The sequence below is a fragment of the Drosophila santomea genome, chromosome X (assembly GCF_016746245.2).
Source record: "Drosophila santomea strain STO CAGO 1482 chromosome X, Prin_Dsan_1.1, whole genome shotgun sequence".
NCBI lineage: Eukaryota > Metazoa > Arthropoda > Insecta > Diptera > Drosophilidae > Drosophila > Drosophila santomea.
Window position 1 is genome coordinate 1,934,417 of NC_053021.2, and position 15,552 is coordinate 1,949,968.

Sequence of the window (15,552 nt, forward strand, 5' to 3'; positions counted from 1 at the left end):
ATACTACCCCTACCCGACCCCCTCCCCTTTTTGTGCCGTTGTAATGCAATTTTATTTCATTTCATTGAAGGCAAAAGTTTTCCCTTCGAATTCTTTTACTTAACTTCTTCCTTCACTTGCCGCACAATCCCATTCTTTCCATCGACTTTCCCGCTTTTCCAGCTTTCCCTGGCAGGGACAAATTTGCCGTTGCCTAACCCACTAAGACGATGTATGCAAATCTTTGATGTAAGTAATAATTTCCTTCCTGTATGGGGGCGAAAAAAGAGTGTAAAATATGTGAAAATATATATGTAGATGTACGAATATATATGTATGTACATGCAGAAAGCCAACCAAGTGGCAGATGAAACTTTGCGATTGTAAATTATGAACGCGTGAATATTGCTTTTAGCATTTGCGAAAGTTCCGGCACTGATTTGCCAAATTCGCCCAAACGTCAACGGATAAATCATGGGTGGATGGGTGGTTGCCTGTTTGTATTGCATAGCCAAGAAAAGTTTGAAATGTAGGACAAAAACAAGATATCGATGGGCTACAAAATTAGATGAAATCTGAGCACTTTATTATGGGATTACATTTTAGTTCTGCGAGTCCCTATTTGGTGTCCAATAATGAGGCTCATCTGCTTATTGTTAATATTTTCGAATATTATCATTTAAATATTTTCAGAAATATATGAAATATATATGTTCGATTGCTTTACAAAGGTGTTTGCAATGTTTTAAAATTGTATGCATTGCTATATTTTCATTGCACACACATCGGGCCATAACAATGCAAAACCCAAATGCATGGAATTTTTAAAAATACGAGCTGGCAAACCGAAAACGATTAACGAAGCCAGCTTGTTCAGATTTAGGCCACTTCCGGAATTCTGGTCCATGGGCAATCGATGCAGCTGGCTTAAAGCCGATGCGATGCCGGCCGACTGGATTTAAAAATGCAATTTTGAAACAAACAGCGATCCCCACTCGAATGCGGGCTTGGTCGACTGCTGTTGTCCACCACCGCCCCCAACGCCTTGGTTTGCCATTTTCCGACCCCCTACCCACCCCAATTGCCGTTTTACCCCCATTTGCACCAAACTGCCCCTACTTTCGAAATCCAAAACCGCCATCTGCCCATTGCCCGTGGACATTTTCGCACTCGCATAACTTTGACAGCATTTTTGCAGAATTACAATTAACTGCCTAGCCATGAATGGTCATGGTGGGGTAGGGGTGTGTTAGGGTGTTGAAATAAAGGACGAGGGGCCGGGAAAGAATTGGCAGAACGAAAAACCAGGAGCAGCAGTTGCAGTTGCAGCCTAAAAGTATGCAACCACACTCACAGGCCAACACTTCAAGTGTGTGTGTGTGAGTGCGGGTAAGTGCTGGCAATTTGAAAAAAACTAATTTAAAAAACCTGATTAAATGCATAATATCTCTTATTGTGTAAAATAAAATATTACTGATTTTCGACATGAACTGAAGAAAATAACTACTATATTTAAATCACTACAAGTAAGCTTGCAAATTCCTCACACAAAAGCTCTTTATATAAATTGCTTTTATAATCGGAATAAAAATTAATTACCTGTTGTGGGGTAATCTGATTAAACATCCGAATTTTCACCCAAATCCTGTTGTCTTTATTGTCCTTTTAATGCCGTTTTATTTTACCCGTTACTTGTAGTTTAAACGGGTATACTAGAATCGTTGAACAGTATTTAAAGGCATATTGATAATCATTTTATTTCCCCTTACTACAGCCCTCGCTCTGCTGCTTTTATATCTCAATCTGAATTCCTGGCGCTGCATAATTTAATTACTGGGTATTCAATAGTCGCGCACTCGACAACAGCGTTCCGTCTTGTTTTAAGTTCGATTTGTCCTGTTTTTGAAATGGGTCGCCGGCATCACTGCTGTGTGTGCGTGTGTGTGCCTGGGTGTGTGTGTGTGAGTGGGCCTCAAGGAGGGGGCTTATGAGAAAATTTGTTCCATTTTACGCTTTCTACACAAAAACAATAAATCGCTCACAGCATCAACAGCGTCAACTTTCCTAATGCAGCGGGTCGCTGGATGTTGAATGTTATATGTAGGATGTTGGCCGTAGGATGTTGGATGCAGGTCCTGTTGGCGAATTGGTAGGGGCGGATGCAACCGGCGAAACGCCAACCGGGATGCCAACAATTGAGGCTGAAGCCATTTTAACTGCTACTTGAATGGTAACTGCACAAAAAACAAAAAAAAAAAACAAAAAAAATAAGAGAAAAAAATAAACTAAATATGTATGCATGTGTGTGTTTGCGCGTGGGTAAACGAGTCTTTGGGGGCTAAAACTGTAAATTGTAATTTTCAAGTTTTAAGTGGCTGCTACGTGTGAGGCTTTCCAGCCACAACCCTTCGTCCTCTGAAAATGATGATGGAAAATGGAAATGAAAATCAAGTTCTGCTTCCGCCACCCAGTTTACCATTCGCGCCCACTTCAGTGTTGACAAACGATTGCTTTGTTCAAAAAGTTAGCCAGCAGCGGATAATACCAGTGTTGGCAAATGTAATGCAAGTGCAAATGTTTGGCTGATCAAATCAAATAATAAAATTTAATGATGAAATAACAGGCGTATTAGAACTATTTTTTACACACTTAAAACTTTTGTATCGTCAATAGTAAAGAGTAGAACTCTGTGAACTATGTCTTTCAATTAACAACGAATACCCTTGTCTTAGCTCGAACAAAAAACCCACCTACGGAGACGGCAAGTGTAAGCAGGGCTTAGCCAACTTTTGAGTGCTGGCCAACACACACATCCAGATCCAGGCGGAGTCTGGTTGTGATTGAGAGTGGGTCAGTGGGCGGGAACGGCCAAGTGAAAGTGAAGTAAACGTGATTGAAATTTTATCTCTGACAAGAAATCGAAAGATATATTTAGCCCCAGATGTGAGCTGGGTCACCGCCCCCACACATTTCGCATCTCAGCCACAATCTCAACCGCCGCTCACAAACGGGGGATTTCGATGTGAATGTGAATGTTGATGGGGCTGGCGATAGGGACGGCTATATGAATGTGTGTGCGTTTGCCAATTCAATTCTTCAACGGGTTACCCACTGCGGCGTTAACCAATACGTCGCCATCTTTCTCCTGACTTTACTCACTCGTTCTATACACCCCCGGCCCCCACTTGCCATCCCGTTTTGCACCCCGGCGTTATTTGCATTGAAATGTTGAGTAATTGGAAAACCAATCTGAAGCATCTGCAGCTCTTGTTTTGCATACCTCTGGCACCTTCCTAACCGACCTCGTCGACCTAGCCGATTTTTCAAACCGAAATCAACGTCGCAGTCACAAGAGCGGAACTGAAGGGAAGTGAACGAGGTGAGGACGCACCGATGCAAAGTACACTGGCATAAACATATCGCAAAATAAGATATGAAATATAGCATATTAATACCAGAGACCTTAATTATATTAGCAACACATGACAATTATAGTTTAAACAAAAACCGGTGTTTCAATAAATGTGTTAAATGACCCCAATGCACTTCGCTATTAAATATTTTCCTAAAATTGTTTTTAAACATTCCAACATTTTCTGTTGATTTCTCTCTGTGCAGGGCTTTTATGGGTGGGTATGGGTATACAGTGGGTCGACAGGTTGTTTCGCTTGTGGCGCTTCACTTGCTAAAAATAAATTGATTTTAAATAGCTCGCATCGCTCGACACGCTCGTCTGAGTGTCTGCTACAGGCACAGATACAGATACAGGCACAGATACCGATACAGATAGAGATACTCCTTACTTTCCCTATAGAGCATAGAACCGATAACAAAAATAGCAAAAGTACAACCACACCAACAATAGCAACAAAGGAAATGAGCCAAACGGCTGACAAAAGCCAGCAATGAACGCGCTTCCGGTGAAAGCTTCCTCTTCGATTCCTGAACCTATTTGTTAACAATTTTGTAGATTTATATGCGCATACCAGATTCTTTTTGCTGCAATAAACCTTGCATGATTATTAATGAAATTTCATTAATGAAATGCATGATTATTTTGAAATTTTATCTCAAAAATACTTTTTTTGCTTTTTTCCTTAATGTTTAACTTGTGAACCCACAATTATAGTTAATGAACTATAATTAACACAGTATTTAACTCTGTGGCTCGATGAATTATCAGAATTATATTAATGCCCTAACTAGTCAATCATGGAATATGTAAATCAAATATCAACGTTTTCGTTTGCAGTTGTTTTTTGTTTCCTTCCCTCAAAATAAAAAGTATAAAATATATCACCAGGCCGTATTAAAACCAATTTACATAAAAATATTCATAAACTATTACCCATCTAGCAAGGCTTTCGGTTATAGCAATAAGGTTTTCCGTATGGGTAATTTGTGCTGATCATATCGCATGGTTGTCCTGGAGTTGCGGTACTAGAATTGGGAGAAGTCGCTCCTCGATTATTCGGAGTGCTCGGTGTGTTTGGGGTGCTTGGTGTTCTCCGCGCACTTCGACTGCGATTCGTAGACCTCACTGGTTGAGGAGTCTCGGGCTGAGTTTGATTACCCACCGAATTCTGGCTATAAATCAATTGATCGAATGGTCTATAGTTATCCATGGATTGAAAGCCATGCTGGGAGGTATCCTGATGAGAGCTAGCACCGGTGGACTCAAACTGTGGCATTGAAAGGTCTTCTATCATGGGATGCCCGGAGTTATTCGAAGTATCGGCCGTATTCTGGAAAACCCTGGTCACTGAAGTGGTCGAGCTCTGAACCGTCACTTCTTTCACCACTTCCGATGGTCCCTTCGTGGTATCCTTCAGTATAGATGGAGCACTCTCTTCGGTGAGCTGTTTGCTGCTGCTTATCTGCTCCTGTCGAGGGGACTTTGTTGCATGGTGCTTCTCGGTTCTAGTAGAACTAGGCAAGGTCGTGGAGTTAAAGAAGTTAGGATGAGTCTGATCTTCCAAATTCTCGCTGGGCATGGTCAAATGATGGCGCCTCGGTTGATAGGATACGTCCTCAAATGTGGGCATTGTCTCATCCTCCAAGCGACCACCACTGCAATTATCCCAAGCTCGACTTCTGGCGTTTTTCTGCGGAGATGTGGAAGGGCAATCAGCCAGCATATCCGATTTATCCTGCCGTGAATGATACGATGGAGCACTCTCGTTGGCCAACAATTCCGAGGGATACGAAATGTCGGGAGGACGTCGCGCTATTGATTTAGAATCGTTCATAGCTAAGGATTCATTTAGCGGCATAGAAACATCCTCCAAGCACTCGTTTGTCATCTCGGGCATATGTCTTGAGGTCATTCGAGAGCTTGGAGCAAAACTGGGTGCACTCACATCCTCGAGGCATTCGTTGGTCCTAGGTTCTCCGCGCGTTCCGCTCACCTTATCCTCAACGCATTCACTGTGCTGGGTTCGATTTAAGAATCCCGAGGGCATACTGATGTCCTCCAAGCGATGGCTGTTCTGGACACCACGTCGCGATGACCCGGAGATGTCGCCAAACGTTGGCATTGTCATATCCTCCAGGCACTCATTTGTCACCGACTTTTTATTTGGCCTCGGGCTTCTACCTCGCGAAGCTGTACTATGGGACGTCAAGTTGCCATGCCTTCGACTGGTTCCCTCAGTAGTACTTCTTACGAAGGACGGCTGACTTACGTCGTTTAAGCACTCACTTGGTAAAGTCATTTGCCTTCTGGGTGTACCAAATACTTCTCCATACGATGGCATGGTCATGTCATCTAAACATTCGTTAGTCGTCATTTCGTTTCGGGACCGCTGCCTTGGCGTGGTGCTTCTTCCTGGCATTGAGTTTGTATTTCTTACAAATGATGGCATTGAAATGTCCTCAAGGCATTCATTTGAAGCTCGACTCGGACCAAAAGTACCAAACGATGGCATCGTAATATTATCCAAATTTTCGTTGGTCATCGGTCCTTGAATTATTTGCATTTGGTTGGGGCTCCTACCTGGAAACGATCTAAAGGCCTCAGGACATTCAGTAAATCCAGTTCCATGACTTGGATCACCAAACGATGGCATGGTCATGTCATCCAAGCATTCTGTGGTCGCATTCTGATTCGATCTTTGCGATGGCGTGTGGCACCTTCGTCTAGACATTCCTGAATTCGTTCCATATGAAGGCATTGAAATATCTTCAAGGCATTCACTAGTAGCGTGTCCACGTGCTGAACTACCAAAGGAAGGCATGGTCATGTCATCCAGCCGCTCGTTAGTTATCGCTCCTTGTCTGGATCTTTGCATCATCGACGCACCTCGTCTTGTGCTTTCAAGTGGCATATGACTACGTCCTCTAAAAGATCCTGTAGTTTCACCAAATAAAGGCATCGTAACATCCTCAAGACATTCATTAGTAACAGGTCCTCCGTAGGATCTTCCAAATGATGGCATAGTCATATCATCCAAGCATTCATTGGTTAACGTTCTTTGCCTTAGGCTCAGCATTGGCCTAGGACTTTTACCTCTAGACGACCGTGTAGTTTCTGCGAAAGTTGGCATTGTACTACCAAAAGATGGCATAGTCATATCATCCAAACATTCTTGTCTGGTGCTCTGAATTGGTGTTGGACATCTATGCCTCAGCGATCCGGTATTATCCCGATATGAAGGCATTGAAATGTCCTCGAGATATTCATTTGTAGCTGTATGTCGACTTGAAGTACCAAAGGATGGCATGGCAACCTCATCCAAGCATTCGTTAGTCATTGCTCCTTGTCTTGACCTTTGCATAGACGGAAAGGTATTTACCCAGGATGCTCTCGTATTGTTAACATACGAAGGCATTGATATATTCTCAATACATTCATTGGTATTAAATTCTGGACTTGAGCCAGTGATATTCTTCGTATGTCGGCTGGGAGTCCTTCGACCTGTAGATTGTGAAATACCTCCAAACGATGGCATTGTTTGATCATCCAAACACTCGCTTGTGAACTGCCCTCTTCTCGGAGTTGGTATTCTTTGCCGCGGACTACTTGCTCTGGATCTGCCCGATACATCTCCAATAGAAGGCATAGTAACATCTTCCAGACATTCATTAGTCCTCATGGCAGATAAGTCGCTAATAGGTGGCATGGATTTCTGACTTCGTTTAGTACTCTTTCTCCTAGTAGAATATGAAATACTACCAAATGATGGCATTGTCACATCCTCGAGACATTCATTGGAGGAATGAGGTTTACTTAGGTTGCGTTTACTACGAACACTCCTACCAACCGATCTACTTCTTCCAAATGCAGGCTCACATTCAGTTCTTCGCGATATTCCAGAAGTATTGCCAAAGTTCGGCATGCTCATGTCGTCAAGGCACTCGCTGGGTAGGCCAGTAGTTTGTCTTCTAGATGGACCAGAAATACCTGCAAAGGACGGTGCACTCATGTCCTCCAAGCACTCACTAGGCATGGTCAACTGTCTCTGTTCGGGGCCAATCGAAACAGCACCAAACGAAGGCATAGTTATGTCGTCCAAGCACTCATTTGTCGGTGGACATCTGGTGGAACTAGCACATGGATTTGGGGATGACAGTGTGCCTCGCCTTCTGCTGGAACCTCGGGAGACGCTTCGTCCAAAGGATGGGGCACTAACGTCGTCCAAGCACTCACTTGGCAGGGTCATTTGTCTTCTGGACGCAGCAGATACTCCAGATATTGAAGGCATGGTCACATCATCCAAACACTCGTTGGTCATCGAACCATGTCTTGTACGTGGGGCATCGAAAGGACTTGACGATTTTGCGGATCTTTGTTGGCGCTTTGAACTTCTGCTCCTGGATTTGGTAGACACTTCTCGAAAAGATGGCATCGATACGTCCTCCAAGCACTCATTGGTCGTATGACCACGACCCGAACTTGCGAATGATGGTGCAGATATATCTCCAATATTTTGCGATGGCATTGTTAACTGCTGGCGCCTTGATCGTTTTATTTTCGATGTTCCCGATACACCTCCGTACGATGGCATTGACACATCTTCCAGGCATTCGTTTGTATCTCCATATCTGGTTGAGTGTGCAAACGAAGGAGCCGGTATATCGTCGATATTGGTTCTCTGCCGGCGGCTTGATCCTCGAGAACTGCTCTTTGCAAAGGATGGCGCACTCACATCATTCAGGCATTCGTTGGGAAGCGTTAACCGCCTTCTGGAGGATCCTGAAACTCCACCAAACGATGGCATGGTCATATCATCCAAGCACTCGTTTGTCATCCTCGATGGCATGGATTTCTGATGTCGGTCGGAACTTCTCCCTCTTGAAAGGCCACCAAAAGATGGCATTGTCATGTCCTCCAGACATTCGCTGAGCATTGTTTGTCCTCGAGACATGTTTCCCCTGGAAGCCTGCGATATTGGGCCAAAAGATGGCATCGTAATTTCATCTAGGCATTCGTTAGTCATTGGTTCCCTCAAGATACTGGTATATGTGGGTTCAGATATATCGTTGATGTTTGGCTTTGACATCGATCTTTGCGTTTGACGACGGCTTCGGTTCGGTGACGCGCTTAATGATCTTCCAAACGATGGCATGGTCATGTCATCCAGGCATTCATTTGTGGTTTGCCCTCGTCCGGAGCTGACTAAAGTTGGGGCCGATGTATCACTTATATTACGCGCACCCCTAGACCTCTGCCTCCGCCGGGGACTTCTGCTTCTGGATACATTGGAAACCTCTTCAAAGGCGGGCATTGATATGTCCTCCAGGCACTCGTTGGTAGTTCGATCCCTGGTGGTGTCGCCAAAAGATGGCTCCGATATGTCCCAAAGGTTCTGCGAAGGCATCGACAATTGCCTTCTGGAACTGTGTCTACTCTGTCTACGTGATCTACTCCTCTCGAACGTGGGCTGGCTCACATCCTCGAGGCATTCGCTCGGCATTGTTGGCTGTCTTCGCGAGAGTACAGAACTATTGGCAAACGATGGCATGGTCTCGTTCTCCAGAATGTCCTGAGAGGACATGACCTCCAAACATTCATTCGGCATCGTGGGATCATGATACGAGGGCATTGTCTCATCCATTAGGTTTTCAGATTCGTTTGGCAAGGAGAAATTAAGATGACGTCCAGGCTCACCGCCCTCACCAGCCGGTGTGCAATCCAGTGAGGGTGTATTCGAAATGGTCGTCTCATCCACGTGACTGGTTACATGGCCACTTGGGTCGCGATGGGTGTATATTCTGCGATGCGTTTTCTGTGGATTCAATCAATTAGTCCCTATAAATGAATTGGTATTCATTAAATACATACATGTTGTTGCATTGCGCAGTCATCGGATCGGCGGTGTTGATTGGAACGATTAATGCGTTCACGAATACTCCTAAAGCGATCCAGAATCTCACCATACACATCATCCACATGGCTTTGGGAGACTTCGCACATATCCGGAGCCGAAACATCGGCCAGAAACTCTCCTCGCAAATCGGACATCTGCGATGGCAGGCTAAGATCAAAACCAGGCGCCGACATATCCGCCAGGCACTCCTCGGGCAGATTGCTCAGATTAAGAGCCGTTTCATACGCTTGACGACGTGGTTGTGCTTGGCGAAAGGTTTCCATGGCCGCAGCATCGGTTTCATCTGAATAAAGTAAATTAAAATAAAATAGAGGAAAACCAATTTGATATTAATTGAGAAATATATTTCAGAAACGAATCACACTTGGGATACCAAATACTTACAGGTCATGTCCCTAAACATGCGTGGATGGCGCCATTCCTCATTGCCAGTCAATCCGAAATCGCTTGGATTGTACCGACGTGCCCGTCCACGAAATCCAGGACGAAGATGCTCCGGAGTGCTAACCAAATCGGCACCCCGCGGTGTGCAGCGTGGCATCTGGATGCTTCTCGGGCTTCTGGAATAAAAAATATACCCAAAGTTCTGTTCAAAAACCAACAATCGCTCCATGCGAGAGATACACTCACCTATTGTTGCATTCCACAGACCCATTTGGACCGGTTTGTCCCCTCTCCCTACTGTAAAAATCCTTGGGTAAAATGTTGTATTCCCATTGAGAAATGCGTTGCCAACTCACCTCATGCTCCCCGCTAGTTGTGAAATTGGCTCAGCATTCAGCCTGGATGAGAATATCTGGTTCCGAATCTCTGAGGGAATGTGTTCGAGAGGTGTGTCGTCTGCTTCAGGTCGTAGAAAATTGTAGGAAAATCAATAGGCCAGTAGGTCAGTGGCTGCTCCGATTCGTTGGCATCGATGACAGCCCATTTCCATTCCCATTCCCACTCTCAATTTTCATTTTCGATTTTTTTTTTTTTCCTTTTTATGTTGCGCAGACAGACTGGCAAAGTGTGTCAAGCATCCGTGACTCTATTTCTTATCCAATTAAACAATTATGGAGTGCTTATTAAGGCAGGTTGTTCGAGAAGCGCCGAGAGCGGCTTGATTTCATTTTTTGGTTTTATTTTTTATTGGTCTTCGCCTCTCTTTTCGATTTGAATAAGCCAACAGGAAGGCGAAAGCAAAGCAGATGCAATTAGCAATTAGCGGGCACATAGTTTTTCATTCGGTTATCCTTCGACTTCATTGGCTTTTCATAGAGGCTAGCATCTATGGGAGGACTGGACAAAAGATGATGATGACGACGACGGCGACGGCGATGAGGTGTTCGAGCTGGCTAAGCGCGTCAAGTCGTCACACGAAACCGCTTTCATTTCCGCCAAACACAATTGCATCATTAGCGATGCAATCTCCGTTACTTAACGTAACCGCAACATGCCGGAAATGAAATCCGAGGCAAGCTGCTGCTCCGCTGGCTAAACTTTTGCCACGGTGAACGACTCGACAAGTGCGACTGGCCGGGAAAGTCGGAAAAGCTGCGAAATCTGCGAGAGCCGTAACAAAAACAAAAAAAAACAAAACGAGAATAGAAGAGAAAAACGCTCGTCCACACAAGCACAAAGAAATATGACGTCGCCATGTGGCATAGGAGTAGTCAAAGCGGATTGGGATAAGAACGATAGACGAAGGACACAAGGACACAAGTACCCAGAGCCAAGGCAACCACCGGAAAACGAACGGAATGACGCTGCGGCGCAGGAATAATCGAATGAAGCCAGATACTGGTCGTGGTTCTGGTTGTGTTCCTGGTGCTGTTCCTGGTTATATTCCTGGTTCTGCGGTACCAGTTGAGTGTGAGCTAGCGTGGCTAGCGTGCGTCGAGGAGCGATTACGACGAGCCGCTTCATTTAGCTGGGGGTTGTAATGGCGTGGAGTGGCGCTGAAGAGGTGGAGCAGGTCCTACGGCGTCAGCCACGTGCAAATATTTGACTTAAGCTTGGCAAAAGCCACACATGCGAGGGCTGTTCAAGCGATAGTCCGCGCTGCGAACCGCGTGAAACGGATTTGTGAATGCCAATCACTGGAAATCACGGCTAAAAGTACTGCGGCTACACCAGTAATAGAATGCAGTAATAGTGGTATCGAAATTTATGCGAACATTATCCTTAATAAAGCTGCATTGAACTGCGAATCGCTGAGCATTCTGAGCAATCTGTGGATTGCCACTCGCTATTCGACTGTAATTTGTGAGGGTGCCGTGCAGCAAGCAATCAACTGCCGCTCCAGCAGCCGCGTATTTGCATATGCACCCGTGTCCTGCCGCCCCGCATCCTGCCACCTGGCCATCCATCCGCCCACTCACCTAACAAAACGCAGAACGAAGCTACCGGGTTGTCACTTTTCGCACCGCTTTGAGCCGCATTAATGCGCATATTAAAATGGTCGCAGACGATGGTGAAGGCATGCAAAACTAATGTCAGTCATCGTCGGCTTGGCCATAAGCCCTGAAACTGGATATTTAGATGAGGCACGAGTGCACTCAAATAAATATGGAGCACGGTTTAATCCAGGAAAGTCCATATAAGCAAATATCCAATTAGCAAAACAAATATTTGTATAACACTCACAGTTGAAATCAAATTTGGAAAGCACATTTTCAGAAAGTTCAGAACAAATTATTCACTAAAATAAAAACATTTACAAAATATTACTATTATTATTCCAAATAGAATACAATGGTTTTGGGAAACAATTTTTAATTATTACAAGCTTGAGCTTAGTTAAAAAAGGAAATCCAAATACTTTTCTCTAAATAGCAATAGAGAAATTAAAACATCTAACGTACGCGGTGCCTCTATTTTCCACTCCTTGTGTCATGGAACAGGATCAGGACCTGGACAAAAGGATTGCTGGCGACTGCCTTAAGGCTACAGACGACTTTTCTTCCCCCCAAAGTTCGGTGAACGTTTAGCTTGCTTACTTTCCAATTTGTTGGCCAAAAAGATGAAGGCGAATGGGCCATGGACCATGCGCCCAGACTCCATTCACATCATAATGCATTGGAATGGCACAAAGGACTGTGGACTTTGGACTTGGGTGGGGCAAACATGGCTACACATGCGGCCACATGGAGAGCGATTAGCGCGAGTTTATCAAGGACTCCTTTCTGGTTTATGGCCCATTGAAAGCCACAAAGCCACAAACACCGCAGCTTCATCAAAGATACATTATGTGTGTGCAGAGATTATACATTCACAAACATCGGGCAATGGCTGTTTGGCCATTATCAAAGCAAAAGGCCACTTGTTCAGCTCGTTGGTAATCAGGAAATGCAATCGAATCAATAACTAGCCAAGTTTTGTTTGTACAAACAAACAGTTGGTGTTTAAAATCAGCGGCAAGTCTGGGGGTGGCACAAAAGAGGTAATTTTTTAATGGGGAAATGTATAAACTCCCCTTTATTGGGAAAATTGGCAAAATGGGAAATGCAAAAGTCCCGAAGCAGAGAGAAAAATCCCAATATTACTTTTGGGACAAGTGGCGCCAGCTAGCGGCGACAATGGGCATATAGCTTTTCATTCGAACTTCAAAAAAATACATACATAATCTAGAAAATAACGCTCAAGCGGACTTTAAAAGTAACATTTTTAGTTTTACAGAACTTGCTGAATTTAAAAGTAACATTTTTACTTTTACAGTAGTTGCTGACTTTAAAAGTAACATTTTTACTTTTACAGAAGTTTAGCAAATGCTAATAACATTTCTAAATAAAAATCGCTTTTAAAATACATTTAAAATACATACATTGTAAGCACATAAGTACGAAATAGAAAGTTTTCTAATAAAAGAATTGTTTGGCATTCAGGTTTTATTAATTGCTGTTTTTATAGGTAAGCTGCCATCTAATTTATTTCAGAACTTTACTAATATATATTTTAAATATCCATTATAGGTATTTCACAGGCAATGGCCCAAATTTGGACTACCCTACCCCCCGAATAAAAAGTGAACTGGGAGCCACTTACGTGGAAATGCCATCCCTCGTCGAATTGGTTGACTTGGCAACTGGCCTAGGAATACTGGCCAAAACATTGGACTTTCTGGCGTTGCCCGTGACGACTACCTGTCGCAGTCAGCTGTCCACCGGTGGCAGGTAAATAAACAAGTATTTCCATCGAATCACAAAAAGAGTTGCAGTGAAAAGCAAGCAAATTTTGAAAGAAATATTCACAAAAATGGCCACGTGCTAGATGGGTTTACTGTGCGCCAAGCTGCGCGACTGCTGTTGTTACCAAGCCATCAGTTGTTGTCGAAATAGTTTGCCTCCGATTGAGGACTTCCAGGTGCTGATCCTTGGACCCTCGGGCAGTGGCAAAACGGAGCTGGGACACCGCTTGAGCCGAGTGCCACGTGCCCTGGATGACCACGAGGCCACAAATGGAGTGCGTTGCTATCAGATGTCAGCAGTGGAGCCACCAGCACAGCTCCAGCTCACCGAAGTCGGTGGCAATGCGGAGATGCAGCGCCTGTGGAAGCACTATTATGCCACCTCGCATGCCCTAATATATTGCTTCGATCTGGCTGCGGATCCAATTGAAATGGAGGGCACATTCGCACTGCTAACCGATTGCCTACTGGGCACTCAGCTGGCTGGTAAGCCAGTGCTACTGGTGGCTTCACGTCATCGGGTTGGCGTCCAGCTGTACGACGTGGAATATGCGTTCGGTTTGGAAGAGCTTTCCAAATCCTGCGGATGTCCACTGCTCATCTGTCACATGGACGAGGCGGAAGACCTGCAGCGGGGAATCCGATGGCTGTGCCAGCAATTGTTGGCCAGGAAATCGCAATTGGATCAGAGGATTCGATACGATGTAAATATGCAGGTGAGTTACCATACAAATAGGAAACCATTTAATGGTATAATAAATCTAAATTTTTTTTTATTTCTAGGCGTGGCAGCGCCGAAAGCGATCGCTTTTATCCACCGGAAAACTAGCTCAAGTTCATAGACATCGTTTTCGGCGACAGACACGAAAGGTGAGTCAATTTTAAATTATTAAATATTTATTAATTATAACTGAAATTCCCACAGATATTGCCTGCTATCCAAGGGTTTGGTGGAACGAAAAAAAGACCCAGTACAGCACCACCCAAAATTTTCTTTGTAAATTCGCAACGAGAAGAAACGAACAAGTTTTAGAAAAAAGTGATCAAGTGCGCATTTAAAGTGCCAAACAAAAAATGAAATTAAATCATTAAAGTTTTTCTACCAGTGGCTATTTTTGCCATAAGTTTAGTTTAAAAATTGTAGGTCTAATTAAATGTGAACACGTTTTACTCAAACAATTAACTGTCATTTTATTTTTGTTCAAAACGTAAACGTAAAGAAGTTTCCAACGTAATTGTACACTTTTGCATGTCATCATTGATCAAAGTTAAGCTGTGAAATACAAAACTTGCCAATGCATTGACTGATATCAGCCAAATATCTCAATGTCATTGAACAACAAGTAAGTGCAAGTGGAACATCAATTCAAGCGAATAACACAGAACAACTACAGAAATGTGTTGTGAAGGCAAGTTTGACATTTCCACTGTTTTGTCTGTCAATTTGAATCGAACAAGAGTTAATCAATTGGCCTGGCAAGCGAATTATGCATTTCGCACAATTTATGACGAACCCTCCGGTCGACTGTTCGTTGTCAGCTCTAATTAACAATTACAAGATGGCCCAAGTGGCTAGGATTTCGAATTCGACATTGTGTGGCGTTTTAAATTACATTTCTTAAAAGCTCCCACAGTTGCTACATTAGCGGTCAATAGAGTAGCACTAAATATGAATTCTACTTTAAATAAGACTTAAAAACAATGATCTTTATATTTGAAAATATTGCTGATCAGAAATATATACACATGCTTTGCAAGTGTATTGAAATTGCATTTTAACAGCTTAAGATTTGTGCATAATTTGTAGTTTCGCAGGCCTTTTGCTAGCTTGTAACATAGCACAAGTAACATAAATCTCCTCAAATTATTTGTGCTATTATCTAGACCGCAACTGTATGAATGTAAGTATGCAAAAAGGCATCGCTTTCGACCAGATTCTGGCCAGACATCCTGATGGGATATGAACGTGGGTATCGCTGAGGAGTGGGCGGTGGTTGGTGGGCTGGGTGTCAGCCAGTCGATGATGTATTACCGAACAGCAATAAGCAAACCACAAGAAGGAGCACACACACACAC

General features: G+C 43.8%; 2 protein-coding genes across 3 annotated transcripts; one reads left to right on the top strand and one right to left on the bottom strand.

Moving 5' to 3' along the window:
• Nucleotides 1-4,218: 4,218 nt before the first annotated feature.
• On the bottom strand, nt 4,219-10,204 carry LOC120457317. 2 transcript variants are annotated; one of them, XM_039644819.1, is made up of 5 exons: nt 10,049-10,204; nt 9,939-9,989; nt 9,693-9,868; nt 9,263-9,591; nt 4,219-9,206 (listed from the first exon to the last, which is right to left on the bottom strand). In XM_039644819.1, exons 1-5 carry the CDS (start codon nt 10,051-10,053, stop codon nt 4,332-4,334), a joined length of 5,436 nt encoding a protein of 1,811 aa, XP_039500753.1. In that variant the 5' UTR covers nt 10,054-10,204; the 3' UTR covers nt 4,219-4,331. The 2 variants fall into 2 exon arrangements, with proteins under 2 accessions (XP_039500753.1, XP_039500755.1); XM_039644821.2 differs by having other exon boundaries at nt 9,939-10,000; nt 10,049-10,166.
• Nucleotides 10,205-13,373: 3,169 nt separating this feature from the next.
• LOC120455603 (ADP-ribosylation factor-like protein 3) lies at nt 13,374-14,509 on the top strand. Its single transcript, XM_039641982.1, has 3 exons — nt 13,374-14,192; nt 14,260-14,346; nt 14,402-14,509. The coding sequence occupies exons 1-3, from the start codon at nt 13,560-13,562 to the stop codon at nt 14,507-14,509; spliced, it is 828 nt and encodes a 275-aa protein (XP_039497916.1). The 5' UTR covers nt 13,374-13,559.
• Nucleotides 14,510-15,552: the final 1,043 nt, after the last annotated feature.